General features: G+C 36.0%; 1 protein-coding gene across 1 annotated transcript in view; it reads right to left on the reverse strand.

Moving 5' to 3' along the window:
- The window catches only part of CWC27 (CWC27 spliceosome associated cyclophilin), a 94780-nt gene that overhangs the window by 61602 nt on the left and 6542 nt on the right, over positions 1–26636 (reverse strand). The window contains exons 8-10 of the mRNA XM_079330503.1: positions 25545–25624; positions 23300–23333; positions 18704–18879 (exon numbers count right to left, since the gene is read on the reverse strand). Coding sequence (XP_079186629.1) covers positions 18704–18879; positions 23300–23333; positions 25545–25624 — 290 coding nt within the window. The remainder of the gene's footprint in view (positions 1–18703; positions 18880–23299; positions 23334–25544; positions 25625–26636) is intronic.

Below are 26636 nucleotides of genomic sequence, written 5' to 3' on the forward strand. Positions count from 1 at the left end.
AAGAATGACATTTTAATGACAGAACATTTTACATCCAAGGTATTCTGGAGCATGCATTTGTATAACATTATATGAATCACAAATAACACTTGTCACAAACGCATTTAAATAAAGCTGAGTATCTTTTGGAGTAGGCTAGTAGAGCCTGATCAAACAACTATGGCACAAACACTAACCTACAGCTAGCCCGAATGTAAGAAATACTCAAAGATCAGAAGGTATGAAATATGAACATAATAAACATACTATTTAGCCTTTTAGGATACAAATTTCAGTAAGAGGACTGGAAATACATTTATTGAATAGACATCACACAACTCCTTGTAAGTATTAGATAATGCCTTTGATGTTTTAGTATCAAAAAAGTTACATGAAAGTAGGGAGAGACAGAAATAGAACCTCATGATTTGTAATTGTTTCAAGAATTACCAAAACAGTACAAACAAGTAAGGTTTATTCCTACTTCCCAGTAGATACTAGTGGACAAATTGGTTAGCAAGTGAGAATTTCGCTGAGCAATACATGAGGTTTAATACAGCTTTTCCCACCCCGAGTCCTTAGGGCTTTTTGTACTGTCATAGTTTATCAGCAAGTTATTTCCATGAACAGGAGACAACATTGTCACTTAATCTTCGCAGGCATTCTTGCTGATCCTCTAGCCAGAGGGTCTAATGTTACTAGAACAATAGCCACCATTCAAAACCATCCTTTTCTGCCAACAGCCTGCAACTATCATTTCATCAGTCAATGAAAAAAAAAAACCAACAATGAGCCTAAAGGTTACTGGGCAGTACATTTGTGGAGGAAATGCTTGAATGAAAACAGACACCCATTAATGCATTTTTCCCTCACCAATATTCTACCACCTTACTGATGACACAGTTTTGAAAAGATCTGCTTAATCCTTTAAACTTACCATCAGAAAATATACAACTACAACTCTAAACCCTTGCTATAACCTTATAATAATACATCTGCCATGGACAGACTGCAGATAAAATTTTGCAGATGCCAAATAAAAGTGTTTTTATGCCTTTGAACAAGTTAAGCTATTTAATATTGTCTGTCCACTGCAAGTTTCACAGGAGAAACTTCTAACCATACAAACTACAGACAGGATTTGAGGGACAGCCCCTAAAACTGATCTGGAGAATAATATAGATTATTTGATTAAAAAAATTGTCTCTGATTAAGGATGGGAATATTCAGATAATTTTTGTTAAAGATTTGCCAAACAAAAATCAGTTTATAACAGATAATAACTCTTCAAAAGTATCACTGAATTTTGATTATTACAAAAAGCAAGATAAATACTGGTTTTTTGGTAGGCATAAGTATTTAAGTATTTAAGAGGCTTACATTCAGTTATACAGGAAGGATATATGACAGTTACTAAACTAGGGTCTTCATAATGCCCTAAAATCTGTTTACATTCTAGCAGCTACAGCTCTTTTTCTCTGAGCAGAGGTGTTATTAATAAAATCCAACAGCTTCAATTAAAACGATTGATTTCACTGGATCATGCACTTGTTTTTTAAAACAAAAATTAGTTTCTAATCCAATTTTTAAGCTTTTAAACAAATTGAAGATTATTGTAAAATTGAATTCAATTACTTTTTCCACTGAAAACAATTATTGTGAAGATACCCTCACTATGAAATAGAAGGGATACCATGAGATAAAAAATACAGCTATTTTAAGTAGATGAAGGTTTATTTTTCATTTAAGCACTTATACTTTTAGATGAGAAAAACATACTTAGGTGATGAAAGGCAACTTTATCTTCAAACACATAATGCTGATAAACAATTTCACATTTTAGATGGTTGAAGTGATCTGGTTTATTTTGGCCATTTTAACAAAATGGCTAGTTTCAGATAACTTATTTTGTAATCAAAATAGTCAGCAATATGAACATACCTAAGAAATAGTCTGGTAACCTTTTGTCTTAGGCTACCGTGAATGAACACTAAATTGCTCAGTGTTGAACTGTAAGAAAAAACCGTGTACAGTATCTATGAAATAATCTGAAACCTCCATTGTATTTTCATTACAAAAATGACATATTTCCTCAGACCACTACAAAGTAGATTGCAATTCATATCCCAGTAAGTCTTGAAGAAGCTGTGATTTTGAGTGTTTCACAGATAACAGCCATTACAAATGAAAAAATTAAAAATAAAATTTCTAAATTGCAGCTCAGAATAAACTGACATTAAGTCCATCCTCTTTTTCTGGAAATTACTATGTAAGTGCTGACCTTAATTCAACCAACAGCTGTTTTTTCTCCATTTTGTGTTCTAGTCACTGAAACAGCCACAGAACTTACTTGTTTGAGAATGCCATCTTATAGGAGAAAAATATATTCACAGAATTATCTTGAACCCTATCTTCTACCACAGCAAAAGTGGCAGAAATGCTTAATCTACAGTGAATTACAGTAAGCATCTACCATAATGCCATTTCTGTACAATGACAAGCTATACATAAAGTCACTACTATTTCTTGAAGAAAAATTTGGGAAATAATGAAACATGAACACTGTACCAGGTTAGTATTTAATCCACGGGCATTCAGAAATACTCTGCATCCCATATGCAACCAACAATTTCCAAAGCAGATGCTGCGATCTCAAAATCAATATCCAAATGTTAATTCAATAACAAAAATCCTACCAACTTATAATTTCTCTGAAAAAAGTGATTCCTGTGCTGCAAGATGTCATGAGAAAAGCCCCAGTAAGAATGACTTTGAGATCTCCTGGATAAAATACTGGGCATGACCCAGCAGTGTGCGATTGCAGCCCAAACAATCAACCATATCCTGGGCTGCATCCAGAGCAGAGTGGGCAGCAGGGCCAGGAAGGGGATTCTGCCCCTCTGCTCTGCTGAGACCCCACCTGCAGTGCTGCACCAGCTCTGGGCTCCCAGCACAGGAAGGACATGGACCTGCTCAGGTGAGTCCAGAAGAGACCTACGAAAATGATCCAATGACAAAAGGCTTGAAGAGTTGAAGTTATTCAGCCTAGAGAAAAGAAACCTCTGGGGATAACCTTACTGTGGCCTTTCAGTACCTAAAGAGCTCTATATGAAAGGTGGAGAGAGTCTTTTTACAGCAGGAGGTGCTGGGACAGGGATAATGAATTTCAACGAAGAGTGTAGATTCAAACTAGACATTTTTTACAATGGGTGTGGTGAAGCTCTGAAAGAGATTGGCCAAAAAGAGGGTGGATATCCCACCCCTGGGGTTCATTCAAGGTCAAGCTGGTCAGGGCTCTGAGCAAAATAATATGGTGGAATATATCCCTGGCCACTACAGGAGTGTTAGATTAGGTGACTTTAAAAAGTCCTTTCCAACATCTTCTATAATTTTATGATTCTCTGGTATCATAACTTTCAGCAAGATTATTCCTATTTAATAAAGAATGTTACAAGAGATATATCAGTTAAGTAAACTTATTCAAATTATTTAAACAAATTTAGCAACTTGCTTATTATACAATGTACAAAATAGACAAAAGCAAATTCTACTGCCCAAGACACTTAAATGTACTTTCAAAATTCAGGTACAGTATCAACATATATGGAAAGTATTTTCCTGATTTATTTCAATACTAAACTACTTAACTAGCTGAAAAGGACACTGGAGTTAAAAGATAGTTTATATGTATAAAAAGCACCAACAAAATTACTTGTAACTAATAATACACTGAAAATTCTGTCTCATCAGATATAATTAGATTATAAAAGGCAGCACAATCACAAGCACTTGAGACTGCCAAGTCTCCAAACTCTATGACATGAAAGGGAGAGAAAATTCGCATGCAGGTGTACATACAGATATCTAGACATATTTCACTGGATTCATATTAATTTTACACTTATATTTTAAAAAACACAACAAATTCCAACTTTCAGAAGAATGAAGTTACAAAGGATTTTTCATTACAAAAGAGTAACCTACAAATTAATACATTCTTTAAAAAAATCTATGAGTTCTTAACTAAGCATTGCCTTGCAGGAAAAGGACCACAGACTTGATTTTCCAGTTATCTGCACCATTCTCATTTTGAGAAGCTCACGTCATGAGCTGAAAAGTGACAATCTGGATTTAACAGGCATGACAGGTTGCCAAACTAAGATTACCTCTAACAATGCTTCACAGTGCACCAGACTCTATCCTGCTGACCTTTCCACACGTGGTTCAGAGACCACTGGATTAGAGCTGTTAACAAATCACAGGTGCAGCCAATTAACCAAGAAATGACGTAACAATGACTTCCAGTCTTAAGCATGAGGCTTGTTCAGCAAATAATGCTTTTCCATCAATAAGCTCAGTATGGCTGCTTATCAGCCAAACTTAAGAACTTCAAAAGGTCTGTACTGCTGATACACTTCTCATTAAAAAGCGATTTTATTATTAAATTATCCAGCTGTGACTATGGTATGCTTTGCTGTTCTCTAACTTGGGAAGTTGTCAAACAATGTGCATTAACCTTTTACTGAGAGGATCATAGATTTTCAGGTGCACAATGAGCCAAAATGAGAACTAATAGAAATGGTGGTAAGAATTACATTGTTGTGTTTATTGGAGGTTTTTGCTTGGTTGTTTGTTTTGTAATAGTGAGCTAATTCCGTTGCTTGGTTGGTTTTGCTAATCACCTACCCACTCCACTTCTCCCAGCTGAGTAAGTTTTGGTAAATTCCACATTCTGGAGGTTTATAGACACTATGGAGATACAGCTGGGTGCAGCCTAGATTTTGCAGGACTCAATAAACGACACTGACTCAGCACACCACCATGTGGTCCAAAACAGTCAACTCCATTGCTCTAAGAACACGTGCAAGAACACACAGGGTGTCTCTACATGTTATCTGATAGGCTGGGCATGATTTTAAGACTTTCATTCTACACTGAAGTAACATTGTTTATGTTTACACAACTTCTGTTTATGTTTATACAACTTCTAAAACAGTTCTCTTTGCAGGCAGTTAAGCCCCATTTCTTCAGCAATGCAAAAAATCCACTAAAAGTCAGACTGACTTCTCATTAACTTCTCCAGCAATGTCTTTCTTTTGTAATATCCCTTAGCTAGAAAAGATGGGCAAGAATAATACAGGATTACAGCACTCTACATTATTTTCTCCTCCTCACTTTTATGGCCCCCACCTGTCTGATGCCCCAAAGCATTCCCTAATTTACTGAAAAGTGAAGGGGCAGTGCCACTCATCTCAGAGCTCTGAGACCCAGAAGAACTAGGAAACATGCCAGGCTACAGATGAAAATAGCAAAACTGTAAAACAAAAATTCACTTGCTATAACCAGCTCCATGAAATTGTGTATTTTGAACTGCTTATCCCACTGCCATTAATAGTGCTACCTGTATTACCAGAGTTATCTCCTCATCCAGAGGCTGTAATATCCTAATAACCCCTCAGAGTAATAGCCATTCTGCAGTGTTTCCCAAGCCTTTTATACATTCTTGGTAAAAAAGGCAGTCTCTACAGAAACTAGCAATATCTGGTCCAGTTATTAGTAAAAGTATTTTGGGTTTAAGACAACAGTAATCTCCAGCAAATAAGGAGAAACTATATGAATTCACCAAATCAGTTTTCTGTTGGGTGCTCTTTCATAGACACACATATTTTACATAGACACATACACTACTAAAATATAAAAAACCCCCACATTACTTTCTAATAAAATTTTTACTTATAAAGATGCCATGAACACATGATAGTTGGTTTGATACTTTGATTTTACCAGTATCTTGAATTTATACTCAAGGACCAGGAAAATACAAAGAATAAACAACTGTATGGAGTAAAGGGTGATGCTGGGTATTCGTACTTTGCTGCCTAAGGCCTGAATAAAAAAATTGCGTAATACAGGAATAAAAAAAAAAAGTTTTAACTTGGCCTCAGATGTTATTTCACAATGTAAAATATTTTTACATTGAAAACTGATTGTTAAACAACCATTGTCCATTTATTTATGACAACAGACACAGATAAGAAAGATGTACATTCCTTTTTGAGCACATACGAAAACCTCCCTACATTATTATTGTTTTATGCTAGGGATTAAAAAAAAAAAAAAACAAAACAAAAAAGGAAAACTACTTATAATGTAGAGAAGGAAAAAAAATAAAAAAAGATTAAATAACTCTCTCTGTTCATATATCAGAGAAAACCAGACATGGTATCTGGGAATAACATATTTTTCTGTCTTCTTGAATTACCCCAAAACAGAAAGAAAAGCAACTAAAAATAAGCATCAGAGAAAAGAGAAAGCAATATGTCATGCAGTTTGCTTCCAAGTGTTTTCTAGAAGCTACTTAAAGAGATTTTTTTTTTTGAGCCATGAGGAACACTGGTTGTGAATAAAATGGGAGGAAAAAATCTAGAGAACCAGGGGGTGAAAGAAGGGGAAACAGTAGTGTTATATCATTCTTTACAATGAGAAAATACAACTCAGATAATTATAAACCTGAGACTGATAGTGTTCTTGAGCAAAAATAACAGAACCATGAGGCATGAAAAAATTATTTCTACTACTTGTGGGCTTAAAGAAAAGATACACAGCATAATATTTGATGAAGTTGACACAACAAAAGCGGGGGAAAACTGTTGAATGCCACAAAAGAAGGCTAATGCTCAATTTACTTGATGCACTGAAGTCCAAGCGGGATTTGGTACAATTTGCAAATGAAGATATGCTAACAGAAGTCTAGCAGACGAGTGAAAGAGGGCGCAAGAGGAGCCAAAAGGCAGACTGAAAAGCAATAGCATTTTATTTACCTAATAAGAAAAAAGCAATTACCAAAGAAAATTTTTGTGGGGTAGATTCTCTACATTAAAATGGGATTTTTTTCAATCAAAAGATAAGAATGAGATAAAAGAATTTAGAAGTCTTGTATGCTCTATTAGATACATCACTGGGTGAAATGATCCTAGCAGCTTTTTCTGCCTTATCCTTTCATGGTTCAGGCTTTTTGGATATTTTCCACTTTCATTAGATAAACAGCTTCTTCTCATTAGAAGCAGATATACCCTTATAAGGATTCAAGTTTGGTTTCCTTTATTCATGTCAACATAGATTTTATTCAACCCCTCCAACCTTACCCATTCTGTGATTTAGCTCAGAAAGTTCTGTCATTTATTTTATTTCACTATTATCAACTACTATTAACTAATAATAATCAGAAATGTAACACAATAAGTTTTTAGGCAATAACTGAACTCCCTTCTTATTTACAAACCATTATTCATTATAAATATTCTACAACCAGAATTTGGTAACCAACATCACTTGTTCTACACTATATTAAAAGTACTTATTACCTGCTTGGCTCTGTAGAAAGGCATGTAAAAACAATAAAAATATTGAATTGTAATATGGATTAACTGTCTACAGAGTTAAACAGCAGACGTGATGTTTAAAGAAACTGTTTGAACATACTCCAGCAATCCTTCAGTGCAGTACCACTTTAAGAAATACTGCTCATAGTTACAGAAAATGTGTTCTACAATAGAAAGAAAACTCTTCAAAAGTCTCTTCCCATGCTACTCAACTCTGCTGGTACAAAGAAAGGAAATGGAGCATGAACATTTAGCAATTAAAAAGTACACGGCTATACCACTGCTAAATCCATCTTGTTATGTTACAAGAAAAAAAAAAAAAATCACATGTGCAGCTAAACAATTGAGAACGCTCCAGCTCTTTGAAATGGTATCTTACCCACTGTACAGTGCTAACAATTCACTGTATAACAAGGATTACACGTTCTCACCTTCCATTACACTAACTGCATTTTCACGGGTCATATATGCATCCTTTTTTCCAGGTGACTAGACAAATGCACACACAAACTTCACCTACAAATACACCGAGTCTTGCCAAGTAGCAGCAGGATGAAATATACCACAGTAACAATCCTGTCTTTGTCCCAGCCTAACACTCTACCTATTAACATGCTTTGATGCTTAGCCAAGAAAAATCTCAGTGCTGGGATTCTGGTTTTGTGCCCAAACAATCTGGGCTTGTGTTTAATATAGTATAGTCTGCTTTTAAGTTACTGCCAATCATTAACTCTACAAAGAGTATGTCTGGGATTATTTTGTCTTTACAATGAATGTTATTAAGGTAAAGAAGGCAGAAAAGTCCAAATTATTTTGAAAAGAGTAAGTGGAACGTGCAATCCTTAGCACTAAGAAAGTAGTTTTATTCCAAACACAAATGTATTTCTAAAAACAGTTCAGAAATATCTTTGTTTTCTGTGTGTCAATAATATGTGTCCAAAATACTGAATTTCTTGAACAAAATATAAAAATGCAAATTGAAAGAAACCCATTAGATTCTTAAACTTGAAGATAACTTAAGAACTCATTTTTACCAAAGGAAAAATATGTAATTGTTTTCAGTTTCTTAAACAATTTCAGAGAGACTATCATCAGCCAAAAAATAATTTAGGAATATATTAAAGAAAAATTATTAAAATATGAAACATTACACTTAGATAAACAAAATATTATTGCTATCCTTACTAAAAAATAGACTGAAGTGAGTGATCCCTCATGCACTGAGAAAAAGAAGTATGTAAAGCAAATATTAATTAAATGTACTTTTAAAGCATCAGGGCTATGACATTAGTGGAGAAGATATGAAAAAAACCAGTAACAAAATCACCTGATAAAACATATAAAGATTAAAACAAGAGTAAATGTCATTCAAGGTAGTAGTCCCAGCAAGAGGCTGCTCCCATTCCATCGTCAGACTGTTATCTTTTATACAGTATGTTGTGGACAGAAAGTCATGCCCACCTTCCACAGCACTAAAACTTGCTTAGAAGTCTCTTGTGTATGACAGCTTACTTCTGGCTTTGATTTTCTAGCTGACATTTTAAAATCTAATTTACTGAGGTTGTGTAAGCAATCTATTTCATAGAGAACTCCACAAGCAACTATAATGCTCTAATTGTATAAAAATTGGCAAGAAAACCAGGCCAAGTGGACAAGAACAGAAGATGACAATCTCTTGAGACAGTCTCAAAAAAAGTAAGTCACTCACTCAATCCGAAGGGTGAGGATTTTTTTCTGCTGTTTTTGCCAAAATATTCCTTTTCTGCTTTATCCTCATACCAAAAATGATTGTCAAATGCCAGGCCAAAGGAACTTCACTGGTTGTCAGGCTTATTTATAAATTCTTGTTTACATTAATAATTTCACTGCAATCATTGAGTCATGTAAACATTTGCAGAAGCGAGCAATTTCCATATGACTAGATAAATGGCAATTAACAAATTTGTAATTTAATTTCAAATCCTTACTGAATTTATATGCTATGACAACTCACTCAAAGACAAAATACACATGAACCAATGTAGAATCCTATCAAAATAAAGATGTGACATGTAGGTAAGCATGACTTATGTACATATGGACATATGTACAACCTGTGGGTGATTGTGTATGATGTGATTACTAAATTAGAGGATCAAAACCAAGCCAAAACTCTGAAAATATTTCCCTTCTTTCAGACACCTGAAATACATAAAACTAAGTCTCTTCCTTTTTTCTCTTTATATCTACAGTGAATTTGTGCATGTGTGTGATTTTGTAGTTTAATGTTTGCCATAGTCAAGATCAATCAAGGCACCATAAAAGTATCTAACATTCTTTTTCTGGAGATCTAGTGTATAAAGACATCTTCACAGAGAACAAACTCCCAAACAGAAGCAAAGAGAAAGTTCACTTCATAATTTACAAATATGTGGAAGTTCAAATGTTTATACTTTCTGAGAGGCAGAAGAACTGCTACTATATTAACATATTCAATCAAACTGGGTTTTAAAAGAAAACATAAAAATAGGTTCATTTTTCAGGTTACTCTAATTCCCACTATTTTTTCTACCCAGCCAATGAATTCCCACCAGTTAGTGTCTGTGCTTCTTAAAATCACAGGTGAAAAAAAAACATTTTCTGGTAGCTTGAGCTTACGCATATCTGCACATCATCACTGTGGCAATAAAACACAAGACATAATCTCTTGGATAAAACTAATTTAAATGTACTTAGAATTCAGGAGAGTCCCATCAGCAAATGACTGGAGGCACGTGACATTTTGCCTATTTTATTTCTGACATAAACTCCAAACTCCTTCAAAGGTAGCGCCCACTTGTGCTCTGAGCACAAGCGGAGTTTGAAATGTGAGGCAAGGACTGTCAGAGCACCTGCAACTACAGTGTAAAACATGGAAAATGTACTGATCTTGACAACTGTCCAGTGCTTTCTGTGTTCTTATGTTGTAAAATCAATTCATAAATAATGGAATAATTTCATTACTTCCTCACAGATAATAATCCAAACACTACCTCTTTACTGGGGCTCAGTCCTGTCCAGATTTCCATAAAGTCCTTCTCTAGTGAAAGTGCACTGTCCAGATACACACTGAAAATACTGAGGTAGGTACTACCTGCATTACCTCCTACAACTTTGTCAGGTCTTGACAGCCAAGCCTGCATGCTTGAACTAATACCTTCTCAAGAATTTACATTATGAACAAGAAAAACTGCCTAATTCAGCTAGAGTTATTGATGTACTGTAGCTAAGGCAAATGACTAACCTTATGAAATTCTGCTTGGAAACAGTTCAATCAAGATACAGAAAAACAAAAAGACTAAAAATACTGCCATACTGTTCTGTATATGTATCAGCACATTTCATATGCCTTGTACTTCTCCAAGGAGCTTTCCAAAGGACAATTCAAACCAAGAGTGAAAGAACAGAAACAGAAATCTATTAATCACTGAAGAACAAGTAGAATATTTAGAACAGTCCTAAATATTTTTAGTGTGATAAAGGTCATTGAAAGAATTTAAGAGAAACATTTCAATACCCTGAAATAGGACAAGTAGCAAAGATTTACTTACTTGCTCTCTTGAAATTCATCATTATAGAAGCTTTTGCCCTTTTACAGAAATATTGGTTAGAATTTTATTCAATATTATTTAAAATTATTTCAGTATGTGATTAAATAGCCACTTTTGCATAAAAATGAAATTTATACCTCTAATATATAAATTTTTAAAAACTGTTTAAAGCTTTGGACACTTATTTTAGTATTAAAATTGCCTAATTCAAATTAAGTTAAAATTAAACAACACAAACTGTTTTGCCAGTTTACTACTAATGATGGATCCTAGTTTTAAAATAATATCCATACAAATGGAGCATAACAAACAGAGAGTGAACAAGGATTTCTGACATACAGAATTAATGACTTTTAATAAAATAAAACTATTTACAATTTTCCCATGAAACAAAATCATTAGCCTTAACAACAGATACAGAACCATGGAATGGTTTGGGTTGGAAGAAGATTCAAGAGGGAGAATCTTAGAATAGTTTGGGTTGGAAGGGATGGTTAAAAGTTATTGTCTCCAAGCCCCTACAACGTGCAAGGACATCTTCAACTAGATCAGGCTGCTCAGAACTCAGTCCTGCCAGACCTTAAACAAACTGCATGGGTGGAGCATCCACCACCTCTCTCCCCGGGCAACCAGTTTACCATTTCATCATCCTCATTGTAAAAAACATCCTTGTTATATCTAATTTAAATTAACTCTTTCTTTTTTGGTTAAAACTATCGTCTCTTATTGCAAAAGACCCTGCTGAAAAGCTTATCACCATCTATCATTCAGGTTTTACCTCCCTTGCCCCACTGGCCATACTTATTTTGAAGCAGCCAGCTGGTTTCCTAGGCTGAAAATGCATGTTTCCAGCTCATGTAAAGCTTATTGTCAACAACATCCCCAAGTTTTGTCCTCAGGGCTGCCCTCAATCCTGCTTAGGATTGCTCTGACCCAGGTGCAGCACCTTGCACTTGGCAGTGTTAAACTTCAGAGTAGAATTTCAGTTTGAGAAAAAATTGAAAGAGGGGAAATTTAGGTTTCAGAGTAGCATATAAATTTTAACACAACATTATCGGGGAATTTCTTAGTAGAACTGAGCATAAGTTCCTGACTGGCTGCTAACTTGGCTAATTTTAGAGTCAATCAAAAAAACCCGAAAAATGTGCTTCCCAGTACGTACATGTAAGGAAGTCTCAAAAAAACCAGCAACACAAAACAGGCCAAAAGATCATCTTCAAGAATTAGGCTACAAAGTTATTGCTTAAAGTAACTGTCAGAGGCACATAACCACAGAGGAGAAATGTACCTATTCACTCCAGGGAAATCCATTAGTAGTGAATTGCACAAACTGTCACAGTAGCAAAATCTCTTATCAGAACTGCTAGGAAACTTGGGGCTTGCTGAACAAAACAAAAGCTGAAGACCTAATCGCAAAAATCTAGGAGCCAGAAACCAGAAAAAAATGACAAACTAATTCTCAGAGAGTGGTGATTGAAAATAATCAATCTTGGAAAGCCCAAGCAACGTAAGTAATACCACTTAATACTTGTAAGAAAAGCTAACGTGGTCAATCTGCGAATGAAGATGGAGGTGGAAGGAAAAGAAAAGAAAAAAAAGTTGCTGCTCTCTGTATACAGCACTATTAAGGCTAATAAGGGATTAATGATGAAAGAGCTTTAAACAATGTTGAAAAATTGGAGATGGAAAAGAACCCAAGCCATAAAGTAATTTGAACACTTGAAAAAATTTCTTACTGTGAAGGCCTGGAAAGAACTTAACGTGTACAGCTTACTGAAAGGACTCAATTAGAATATAAGTAGTAGAAGTAAGAGAAAATACAGCCTGCTAAGTTAACTTCAGAAAAAGGAACAGCAAAAAAAAATTCACTGGCTACAAGCTGAACCCAGACAAGTCAAAATGTAAAACTGGAAGAGGTACTGATAGGAATCATGTACCTAAGCACTGGAATAGCGTAAACTCACTGACTAAATATGGAGCAAACTACACTCTCTTGATATCCACAAAAATTATGTTTGAATGCCTTTCCTGTTCAGCCAAACATTGAGTTCAATACAAGGGTAACTGGCAGTAAATTATGGCATGAAATACAAGTATATCTAATTGTCTCCTTTGGCATAAAATACTATTCAGAGAATACCTGAATTTGCTGTATGAAAATAGCAGCAGCTCTCTAGGTACAGGGAAGTTTGAAGTCAGTTGCAAAAAAGAGTTTCTATTCAGAATCTCAAAAGCCTGTCTTATTAACAGACAATGTATATTTTCTGGTGATAAACTGAAAAACTAGGAGACAAACTTCATTGTCGGACAAAGTCTGATAGTAAGTACACTTATTTTAAGGAAAGGCTAGTAGGATTAGAAGTACAGCTATTAAATTTTAAATAGTAGTTTTGAGAAGAAATATATGTGTTTATATAGAAACAGATAAAACTTAACATTCCAAAGTAAATAAGAAGCTCTAAATATATAGTATTAGCATCATATTGCTATACTTATTGACAGCCAACATTAACAGAAAAGTAGCTTGCTGAATACAAGATGAGATACTAGATTAAACTTAAATAAATAGAAACATATAAATACACACTTTTACTACTTTTCACTGTATTGCTTGCATTACAAGCACAAGGTAACAAGTGCAAAATAAATGCATTTAAAACAATATTTGCACATAAGTTATTAATTTACAAAAGTATCAAATTTATCATTTGTAACAATGGCAGATTGTTATAGAGAGAAAATTTTTGATTTAAAGACCTTCCTTAAGAAACATTTCCATGTGATCATGGAAAATTACCTTTGGCTTTTCCACACTACAGCACTATATGAGTACTTTATAAAAGCAAACTTGCATGCTCAGTGTGGCAATGTTTATTCATGTTGATGCCAAGAAAATGTTGAGGTGTCTTGATGGTACTCATTTTTTACTGTCTGGTCTGGATTAGACTTAGCATCAACTTGAAACCCTGCCTAGCATTATTAATTATTTTTATTACAATTGTGCCTAGATGACAGAAGGACTGTGGGCTTGTAAGTTATTTGTTCTAATTATTTCATGTTGTCCTTCAAGAAAAAACTAAGTCTGAGAAATTACGTATTAAAAATTGTTAGTTTCTGTTTTGAGGATGAAGGAAGTAATTACTCATACATGCACGGAAAATATGTAAAGCTTCACACATGATTTATTTTACCCATGACAAGGAAACTGATATAAGAGAAAACAGGAATGCAAAGGAGTGGCAGTTGAGCTACTATTAAACAGAAGTAAATAGTAGTAGTTAACTATTACTATTCATTGCCTTAGGATAGTAATAGTTTGTAAACCAAAATAAATGTCATTACTTAGTTCAACTGCAAATTATAGGATTACTAAGAGAAAATATACAAGAGGAAACATTGAATTAAATTCAATGCTAACTACTCAAAAAGTCAGCTTCTCTTCCTCAATAGTTTAGCTATTTCAAGCACTTATTTCATATTGCTATTTAATACTATATCCACCACAAGGATGCAACTGAACTTATACAGTGAAAACCTGAACACCCTACTGCATTTCACTCCACAATGCATGTCTGGCAACTGAGAGGCACCAAAAATTTTTGAACCTAGTAAGCAGAAATGCGTAGCATCCGAGCTCCACCTACAGGATGGAAAGAAATGTGTAAGAAAGCTTTTAATCATGAGACTATAAGAGGACTGTTTATTCTGAAGCTTTCGGGTGGTCGTCTCAAGCCACTAGCCATTTTACAAACTCCATGTGATGCTGAGAAATTTTATTACTTATGCAATGATGGCAAACACTTCTTTTATCTCTAAATATTTGTATATGTAAAACAGCTGCTTTACAGTGTGAAGCTTAGGTTTAAGCTTCTAATAAAAAACCCAGACCCACAGAATTTCTCTAACAACTTGCCAGAATGACTGGAAAACTCTTTTTCCTCAAGTTTTCTTATTTAATACAAAGTTGTCAAGTGTATAAAGCTATTTCAAAAATATACAGCAGTTAAAATGCATACCAAAATGATTAAAATTAACTTCACCATTTCAGCACTTCATGTATGGTTGCATTTAGAAGTGGTATTGAACCTCAGTACCATGAATTTGAGAAGATGTCTACTGCTTCCACACTGCTTCTCTAAAATAGAAATGCAACCTTCAGACCTCACAAATGCATTTGGATTAAGAGGAACTGGACCGATACAAATGAATACAGTCTTGCAATAAAAGTAATGCATGTTAAAAGACAGTACTCTGAAACAAATATTGTTAGAACGTCAATTATTCTACCAGCATATTTAAGTATCTGATGAGAAGAAATTTTGATCAATATCAGAAGTTTCTTCTTCCTGATACATTAAGAGACATTACTCTCAAGCTATGGATGGTCCATCCAACTTTTTCTTTGGTATTTTCACCTCCCATGTCTCTGCCTCTGATCAACACAAGCTTAGACTACAGTGGGTGGTGAACCCCGATGAGTATATTATTAAACATCTCCAGTACACTGAGAAAATAGTCATATTTCAGACAATGAAATTTGATATTGTTTATCTTACTTTATCTAAACAGACCTCAACTGTAAAAACACATTATTTATAACAAACAATACCATGCATTTGATTTTCATGCCAGAGGATAGCAGACAACTATTTGAAAACAGAAAGTCTAGAAATTTATGTTACTTGTGATACTAAGCAGTATCTCCCAAGGCTATGGCTCCTAACTGCTAAAAATGCATGCAATAAAATCCTCTTCCGAGTTAAGATAACCCGTCTGGCTTTAATACTATTACTACTGTCATGCTGAAAGAGCAGAATAACCACAAGCAGAGCACACTGACCGACCACATGCAGAGCCAGCAGCTTACAGACTGACTACACAAATGTCTCTTAAAATAAGCTATAACATGATGCAAGCTTGGGCATCATCCCAAGTATCCTTTAGCTTTGTGTTCTCTTCATGCTATGAACTTGCTCTTACACCTTAAGACAATTTTCTTTCCAGAAGCCATTCTAATAAGACCCCAGGGACAATTACACTGATTCGTAGACAGGTAGTTGGACAGACAGGTAGGTGGTAAATACCTACAAATTCCAAAGCCCTTTGCAGCTGTAAAGATGTTATTTGGCTGCCATATACTTCAAGGTTCTTTTTCAGAGAGAGCTTTTCTTAGAGACCTTCCAAATTTCTAAATCCTTGCCTCCACTACTGGATATGGCTATTTAATGCTAAACTGTAATTGTTCATAGTCTCCCCAACCAAGAACAATTCACTGACTCATTTGGACTTGTGCTGAACACAGAGTTGTTAACAGGGAGAGCCAAAGCTTTTTCTGCTTTTTGTACTACCACTCAAGCAGGAGAAATGAAGTCCTGGGAGGCTAGCAGGAGACTCAATTGGCAAAAGAGTTATTTCAAGGCATGTGACATCATGCTCAGTATGAAAAGTGGGAGGAAGAAGGAAGAAACGGGACATTTGCATTGACAAAGTTTGTCTTCCCAAGTCACTGTTACATGTGATAGGGTCCTACTATCCTGGAGATGGCTGAACACCTGCCGCCCATGGGAAGCAGGGAATTAATTCCTTGTTTTGTTTTACCTGCGCAGTTTCTGCTTTCCCTAATAAACAGTCTTTACCTCAACTGAGTTCTCAGTCTTTTACCCTTCTAGATTCTCTCCCAGATCCTGTTAGTGTGGCAGTCAGTGAGTGGCTGTGTGGGGTTTGGTGGCAGGCTGGGATTGAATGACAACACATGACTCCACAAAGAGATCAGATTTATGTATGGGTCCAAAAGAAATTGAATCAGTTTACAGATCTGACCACACAGATCTTGTTGACTACACGAAATCTGACAAATCATGGAAGTTAGTTACCTAGCCTCTAATCAGAAGTATGACAGGAAAAACTAATGCTCGCTTGAGAAAGAACTGACTGGAACCAGTCAGTTGAGCAGATTTGCTCAAATTGCAAAGGCTTCTGTACTGTACCTGGTGTGACTCTTAGATTCAAATCAATACTGAAGATGTAGAAAAGGACACTGAATTTCCTCTTAAATCCCTTGAATATTTTAGTTTCTAAAGCTCTTCAAACCTATTAAATTGGTTAATACAAATTGATTTCTTGGCAATACTTTTGTCACTGGATTTTTCACTACTCCAAAAAGGCAGCCAAACAGCAACATTTACAGCTGGTGTATTTTAATGTACCAGAAGATTATCCAAAGTAATTCAAGTGTTCCTATCCCTCTCAAATTGTGGACTGATTCTAAACTCAGAGTTAAAATATGGAATGGTAGAAACTTAACAATCTTAACAAGCTTCAAAATTTTATCAAATTCTTCCAGTAAAAACAGTTATATTGATATGTATCAAGTTGCAAACATCAGGGTGTAAGCTCTCTTTATACTAACAAGTTTTGTTTAACAATTAAGATAATGACTGAACACTCACCATTACTGACAAAACCCTTTTTTCACTAAAACATATGGCTGGTTTTATTTTTAGCAATTATATACAGTCATATAAAATCATAAAAACCTGCAAGAGGTGGAAGTCAGATACCTGAATTTCTGAGGACTGATAACAACTAATCCTGTTTCAGTTATTTCATCTGTTTTCTAACCTATGTTTCAATGTTTTATCTCAAAGTCTATTATTATAACAAATTTATCCTCACGTTTTGATCCAAAACCTTTACTTTGCAGGGATGTATCTCAGGGACACAATAAGGTACTCTTTTGTCACAAAGACAAAATCTAGAGTGTTCTAGATTCTTACATGTCAGCATTGTGCCTTGGCCATCACCTACAATATTTCACCAGCAATGACTGAAAAAACCTGAAAAAAAAGCCTAACTGAAAGGAAACCAGTTAAAAGAATCAGGAAAACAAGGAAAATTAACAGAGAAAGAAACTGCAGCAGGAAAAGAAACCAGAATGTTTCCTTTCAAAGGAAACTGTCATGGGAGAGAATCCAAAACAGCCACTACATAGGCAGAATTCAGTATGGGCAAAGCCTGAATAATTTAATTAGGCAGCTCCCATGACAGCCATGTAGAGTTCAGAGCATAACATCTGAATTAGCTTTCTGATGTTTCCTTCACCAACTTTTCTCCAAGCAAGTTTTTCATCTACATTTAACCCTTCAGATGAAAAGTCTTAATTCTTCAGTAACTTCTGGAATCTATATTTACTGAAATACTGGATAATAATTCCTACTAAGTTTGACATCAGACTCATGACTCATCACTTGCACACATGATGGGTGTTTTAATAATATAAATATTATCCTCAAATTCACACTGCAAGAACTGTCAAAACACAAGGTTCAAAGAAAGCAAATTAACTTACTGAAAACTGAGTGCCAATCAGTACACACCACAGACTGCAGAATATTCTGAGTTGGAAGGATGTTCACAAACACTGGCACAGCTAAATTACATGACAGGAATACATGCCTTTATGTCTGTACAGAAAAGCTCATGTATCTGCTACAGCACTGGAAAGCTGGTACACTGCAAGGATGAGTTAAACCAGACCACTCCTTTCTGTGAGTCTCAGTGGCAGACAACTACTACGTGTTAACACAGATAAGGAAGCTGCAAAACTCAATCTAGCAACTGAGAAGAAGGACAAGGCAAAGGCTGACAAATACATATAAATACATTTTATTTCTAACTCACAGGGAAAAATAGAACTCCCACACAAGTTATCAAAAAATCTTAAAACTGTAAGCACTCTAAAGAAAAACACCTACCAAACAACACAATCCTTACCTGCGACTAGTTGTTTTCCTTTCTGTCTTGGTTTCTTCGTCTTGAAGTTGCTGTTTATTATTTTCATTTGTATCAATTTTCAATTTCTTGGCAATGCGTTCCTTTATTTGGAATTTCTCATTAGCAGCAGCTTCATCTTCTGCACTATCAGCATCTGCATCATGTTCCTCTTCATCCTTTATTGATTTAAAATGATGAAGCTACTTTAGATATTTTCAGTACAGAATGACAAATATGGAATTCTTTTTCTTAATAATACAATCTCTTCCAAGAAAAAAGCAAGCCTTAGAAACAAATATATCCCTACTTGCTTCAGAGGTAACAAAAATATAGAAATACAATAGTTTCTTTTTCATACACAAATTACTCATCTGTATGGTTAAAGAAACTAACACAGTCTATTCTAGACTATTAACTCTTACAGGTCTATAAATGACATCACAGCAGTGTGATATTACCTGTACCATTGCTCATGAATCCAAACTTTGATTGAGACAATACACTAAACTTTTCCTTCAATTTCCACTGACAGAAAAACTGAACTTTCTACCACATGGCTATAGCTATACCATACAGTCATGATGGGATGGAAGAGGTTACCCCATCAGGCAACAGAATTTACAAATACTAAACTGATCATAACATGATGTGAAAATCTGTGGAATTCATCATTGCAGCTTGCCACAGAGGTCCAAGGAGAGGCCTCAGGCCTCCGTGCCTAGCACAGGTAGGAAAAAAGGGATAAACCACCTTGGATCAAAGACATTTGAAGGGAGAAACAATTGGAGAAAGAACAAGTGGCCTGACTAGACCAAGGGATCTAAGTTTGACTACTTCCTCTGTGGAAGAAGGAAATCTGTATGAATCTCAGTTGAAGAATGACATATTGAAGATTATGTGGTACATCTTTATACATTCACTTTGGTGTGATGCTCATCAGGAGAAGGAAAGTTTAAGATGCCACATGATTCTAATTTTAGCCAAAGAAAAGACAGTTAAAACTAGTAATCCAGAAGACTTTATTGTATCCAGGGGACTGCCAGAATGTAAGCACTTGTGAAGGAAGAATATACACACATCCTGGGTGTGATGCACAGGCAGGAGAAGACCACATATGAAGACCATATTCATAAACATAGAGGAGGAGAGGATAAAAAAGTAAAAGCAACAAGAGGCAAAATTTGGGAATAGAAGAGAAAAATCAAGAGTTGGATTTCAGAAGTTGTAGTGGAGTCACTATTCAAGAATCTTCAGACTACCATGCTTAGATTTGAGATTTAGACAAAACAAGACCAGCCAAAAACAACAAATAAATTTCTGAATATTCAGCATAGTAAAACACTGAATATTTTCAGCCAATGAAAAGACTGAAGGGTTATTGGGGGAGTTTTGTCTGTCCTTTTTCAATAGCGGAAGAGAAAACTGGGACAGGACCAGCATTTCCCTAATTTACCAGAATGGTATTGTTTGACAGAGGAGATAATGAAACTTTCTAGAAGATTTACTTACATGATAAATTGTCAGAGAGAACGGTGACTACAGACTTCAATGGCAGGGGGAGGTCAAAAAAAAAACAAGTGACAGAACTGTGCTTGAAGTCTTTAAGAGTCAAGGATAAAGACAGAGTCCAGAGATTTGACTAGGGCTTAGGTAAAAGCATTTCACTGAAACACAAGTAACTGGACAGGAGAACTTCTGAAATAAAAATAAGACAACTCTAGACAAATAACAATTCCTAAGTAGTAAGCTAGTTAAAAATTACAGATATCTGAGTAACAGGAGAGGAGTTAAAATTGGAGGGACAAAATGGTTCAACTTGTCTCACTTGGTTAAAACCCCTACTTCCAAACCATTCAATAGCCTCAGTTTGCACAGTATTTCATAATTTTTCTTCTAGAAAAACACCATGAAAATAGGATATACCCTTCTTCCTCAACAGCTTTCCCTCCTGCAGCTCTACTCCTTTCTCCTGCTTATTCTCCTTTTTCAGTCCCTCTGTCTCTCCTTAAGTCCACCTGATCTCAACAAACAGATTTAACAATAGATTCAATAATCCATATTGAACTGCATGGCACCTCAAAAGGGAAGTGGCTGCTCTGTTGGCTGATGGTTGTTCCCCATGTGACACATAAATGCAAAACTGCCTGCCTGAAAGTTATACTGCTTCTTGCTGCTGTTATTAGCTGGGTAGAGTTGCCATATTCTTCTCTTTCATATGAAAATACAAATGTAATGACACATTTTGTGACAGAATGACTAGTGGCTACTGTATGTAATATGATTCTCCCATTTAAGAAGATTACTTGTCACCTGACAAATAAGGTGAGGGAAAGAAATTGTGCAGAAAAGAAACATCACTTGTGGGAAAAAGCTTTATACATTAATACATTTCTTATAATGTTTCCATTAACAACTTGGGCACAAAAAGAACCTTAACAAATAGCTACGAGGTATTGCTAATACAAAGGCTCTCTCAGAGAATTAAATGCACAAATTTGAGGCTGGCAGTAAGAGAAATGGGATGGTATTTAATAGCATGAACAGCTAGGCCAGGTGCTTAGGGAATACTGAAGTTTCTCTTACATGCTATGGGTTTGTAGGTTGGGGGAAGTAGGGAGATCTGGAAGAACTATTTGGTCCCAGCTATGGCTATAAAACTACCAACATGTGGCAGCTGCATAAATGCAAAAGTGATGTGTTAACTAAAATAACTCCAAGAGAGATGATAAAATACTACTACCACTTTACAAGACCCAGGTAACTGCCTGAAGTGCTAGATCTTAGCTAAAATCTTAAATGTAATGAAATCTAAAAAGAACACCATTCCAGGAAAAAAAGAGCAAAAGCCTTCATATTTCCAACTTTGGCTTCATTACGCATATTTATGTACATTTTTATTCTTCAACCTAATACACCCATGTTCCATACTCCCCAAATCCAGTTTGCTTAAGAAAGGGTGTTGGGGGTTGAGTGTTTTTTCTATTACTGTGTCAATTGAAAGAATTTTTCCCATTATCATGCCAATGGTGTCAATTGCCGCGGCTCCTGGAGGGGCCTCTGAGGCTTCCGGGAGGGCACTCGTGTTTCTGGCGAGCCGGGAGGACGGACGCCCGGGGATCGTTCAGCCACGTGGCCGAGCACAGCAGAGCCAGACCCTCTGCGATCACCTGCCCTGCATCTGCCCCGTTCCAGCCTCCTGCCTCTGCGGACACAGCTGATCCCCCGGACACACACGGTGAGCGAGGAGCCGCCGCTCCAGCCCGTTCCCGCCCGGGACCGGCGTGGCCGCTGCTGCCCCTCCCCCCTCCCTCCTGCCTCCGTTCCCGCCTGCCCTTCGGCAAATCCGGGCTCTGGACTAAGCACAGAGACAGCGTGCTTGCATCTAAAGGAACTGACACCGAGTTATCTATTTCGTTCTGTTAGCAATTTTAACAACTGCTGTTGTTTTCTGCTTGTACAGTTAGATATATTAGTATAAGAGCTGCTATTCCCACCCCCTTATCTCTGCCTCAGAGTCCTTGATTCAAACAATTATAATACTTGGGGGGGAGTGGAACCAAAGTCTCTATTCCAAAGGGAAACTTCTGCCCTTACTGGCAGACACCTGTCCCTTCAAACTGGGACAAAGGGATATTTGAATATCTGAAGAATTACCAATTAAACCACATTCTCCAAACAGTTCTGACACTAAAATGCTTCTGAACAGCAGGAAATTACAAAGAAGAAGAGCAAAAAAGCCTGAATTCATACTATGCCTTGTGAAAAAAGGAACAGGATATAAGCAGATGGTTTTTTAGGCACACGAATGGGACAGACCTTTACTTCCTTTACTTTCACTGTGTCAAGACACAGTGTAGTTAATACCTGTGCATGATGGACAGACACAGAAAACAATACTCTCCAGGATTCAATTAGGTGAATGGGACATTACAGTCCTAGTCATATATTACATCCTTTTCTCAACAGCAATTCAAAGGGGAGCTCCCATAATCTATAGCTGGAGACAGAGATACTTCAGCTAACAAGCTTATGCATACCTGTACCATGTATGACCATTTTCTTGAACTTAAATTGCCTCCATGTTTAGTTGAATGTTACTGCTTGGCTGTTCAAATTTCTTGTCTTTCAGAGGTGACAGTTTTCACCACTACAATTTCACTGCCACAATTTAATAATTCACTGAGTTTTTGTTCTCCAGAAGAAATCATTTAAACAGGACTCTTGACTCACATGCAGACTTACCCTCAAACGTTGCAATTATATAATTATTCAAGACAAACTTGATTTTAACGATGTTTTTAGAACAGTTTCAGGGTTTGTCACCCTGTGGTACACAATCCATATCCCATACTCCTATATAAATAATCTACTAACTGAAATACAATACAAACAGTTTCTACAAAAGGCAGCAAGAAGTATGCTAATTCTACCTTGCTGTGAATAGCCAAACCTCAGAGCTTGGAGAGACCTTCATGCTTTTGCCAGAAATCTGACTTGAGTTAGTTCTTAAAGATCTTTAAAGCAACATTTGTTTCTCCAAGAAAATCTAATCTGCACACAGTAAAAACCAAAGACTTATTCATAAAAAATACTTGCCTCACTCAAATCCTTTTCTTCATTTGCCACTTCACTAAAAGAAAAAAAAAAACCAAATAACTGCTTAGAAATGCTAGAGGAGCTTCAAAATAATATTTAAAACTCAACATTTCTTAAATAAAAAAATTGTTAGCCACCTGAAATGGAAGTAAACTTATTCCTTTATATCACCCTTGCATAGATCGTAAAAGTATCATTTTCTATCATTTGACAATCACAATCTTTTAAATTAGAAATGCTTAAAAACAATGGCTTTCATCCAATAGAGAAATCCTAACTGTATCTTGAACTATTCAAGAAAACACTAACTGGTTAAAACCACCAAAACTTAGTTGAGATATTTTGATCTCGTTTATCAAACAATTAGCAGCATTTCATTGCAACTAGTTTATATTTTGGAAGATGCATTTTACTGATACTTAAGCTTAACACAGAGATTTAAATTTGTTATACAGCTACAGTTTGGTGAATTAAAAAAAGAAATCTATTTGAATATACTCAGGCTAAGACACTCATGGTTAATTTTCACAGACTAATAATAAGGGCACTGAAACCTTTTTTAGCTGGCATTCTGAAAAAAAAAAAAGTTTGTTAGATAAAAACAAAGGAATATAAAAGAAATCTCAAAAATCAAGGCTTTGAAGTGTGTTCTAAGCAAACAATAAGTAATCAAGATCATTAAAGAAACTCTACATGTGTTGCAATCAATGACATTAATATAATAAAATTCTTCACATGGGTTTGGGAAATTGCTGGTATCAATACAGATGAGGGGGGTGAATGGTATGAGAGCAGCCCAGCAAGGAGGACCTGGGTGTGCTAGTGGATGGAAAGCTGGATATGAGTTGATAATGTACACTTGAAGCCCAGAAAGACAATTGTGCCCTGGGCATCCAAAACAGCATGGCCAGCAGGGTCAGAGAGGGGATTCTGCCCCTCTGCTCTGTTCTGGTGAGACCCCACCCGCAGTGCTACATCCAGCTCTGGGGTCACAGCACAGAAATAACAGAAAACTGATGAAGGGACTGCAGAGGAGAGCCCTGAAGATAATCCCCTCTCCAACGGGGAAAGGCACTATTGTTCAGCCTGGAAAAGACTCCAGGCACACCTTACTGCATGCAGATTTTCCATACTAAACATGGGTCTGTAAGATGGGGACGGACTCTTCAGTAGGGCCTGTTGTGAAAGGGGCAATGGGTTTGAAGCTGAAGAGGGTAAATTCAGACTAGACATAAGGAAGGAATTTTTCATGATGTGGGTGGTGAGACACTGGAGCAGCTTGCCCAGAGAGGTGGTAAATGCTCCACCTCTGGAAACATCCAAGGCCAGGTTGAATGGGGCTCTGCTCAACCTGATCTAGATTGTATGCTCTGTCCTGCTCATGGCAGGGGTGTTGGATGTGATAAATTTTAATGGTTCCTTCCAAACCAACTAGTCTAGAATTCTAAGGGGACTTAACATATTTTCATGGAATATTCTCACCTTAAAACTCAACTGTGGTTAAAATCAGAATTTATAAAGTACTAAAAAGAAACAAAGAAGCATACAGATTTATGATTAACCTAATTTTTTGTGTGTTCTTTAAATTTGGGGAAAAAAAAGATATTTTCAAGCATAAGCATGGTTAGAGGGTTAGGAACAGCAAACCTCTAGAATCATCTCAGCAAAGAATATCTCCATCATGAAGAAAATTTAAGTAACTTTAAAAGTTTAGGCTATGAAAGAGATAATCTAAGAAAGGATTGTGGTAAAGAGAGGTATGAAAGGGACTGTCTGCTCACTGTATCTTCTGAATGAGAGCTAGAGTTTATGAAATGCCACTACTAACATCCAGGTTCAGAACAAAAAGTGGAGATACTTCTTGTAGGGACAGGACAGTGTGAATGGAAACAATGTTAATAGACACTTAACATATATTTTGAGTAGAGCTCTGTTAAAGGTTACTAAATAGATGAGCCACATGAAACTGGCAGTCCTCTGAGGTGAAAATTGATGGAGGCTGGGAGAATAGTCAGATAATAATCAGATTTGCACTGATTTTATTCTTTACTGGGCATCCACTGATGGCCAGTGGTGGTGACAGCTTAGTGAATTAGAGAAATATTTGGTCTGATCTAGAACTGGCACTCTGAAATTTTTAAAGAGTAATGTGAATTAACATTTCTTAAATGAGTAAACATGATGATAATTGGGTGCAACATATTGAAAATAGATCTGTTTTAGAAATTGGAAATCACATACTAACCTTTTGACAGCAGGAACAGAGCTTAGATGTGGATCATCCTTCAGGAGATCATGACTACTTTTACTTTTTCCCTTCATGCTCTGTTAAAAAAAAAAAAAAGTATTATTCATCTTCATTTTTAAAGATGCTAGATAGTGAAAAGGATTATGGTATGAAAAATATAACTAAAATATAGTTTTAGCCTACCCAGTAAACATAAAAACTTTTAAGAACAGAGAGACAGAGAAAGTGTTCCAGAAAGAGAAACATCAAACTGACTCCACAGCTTTATTTTCACAATAGAAATGCACTTGGTTTTCAAGGACAGAGAGAGGAGAAAAAAAATACTGTTTAGTTATGTACAATAATTACATATCATAAAGATGGCAGATCTAGCACATACACACTAGAGTGAATGAAGGGGTAAGAACTTGACTTTCCAGTATGACACATGACAAACTGAAAGAACCACCATGTACAAAACAGTATGTATTAGCTGGAAGAACACTAATTAGATCCTAGGAAAAAAAAGAAGAAACTAATAAACTGCAATATATCAATCTGGAATACATCATTCAGGAATCATCTACTAACACAAGGAGTAAAATTAACCTGGTAACACATAAGGTTTTCAGGCAGAAAGACAGCAGTTAGAAAGCTCTCTACATGCTAACCTGATGAAAAGTATACTCAATTTTCAGAGAAAAATCAGACTGAAAAACTCTACTACAGGAACAGTCTGTATTTGTGACCTGTATTGGGAATGTCTCCATTACAGATGCATTGTCTAACGCTCTTGGGAAGACATGTGGACAAAATCTTACTCATTTATATGCAACTACAATTTTTTTATTATGTAGAAAACAAAGACTAATGCATTCAGCAAGATGAAAAGATAATTCCTTCATTAAGGAAGGAGTAGTGTGTTTGGAGTGGTGGTGGGGCTGTGTATCACAGTGCTCTACACAAGTACTGACAATAAGCAGTCTGGACACTGAAAGCTATGGCTTAAACACTGAACAACAATTAAGGGGGGGCCCTACAGCCAGACCCCAACTGTGACCGTGCCAACAGCCTTCATGGCCTTGAGGGGTTTTACCCAGAGCTTCTCTG

The sequence above is a fragment of the Erithacus rubecula genome (genome assembly GCF_903797595.1).
Source record: "Erithacus rubecula genome assembly, chromosome: Z".
Lineage (NCBI taxonomy): Eukaryota > Metazoa > Chordata > Aves > Passeriformes > Muscicapidae > Erithacus > Erithacus rubecula.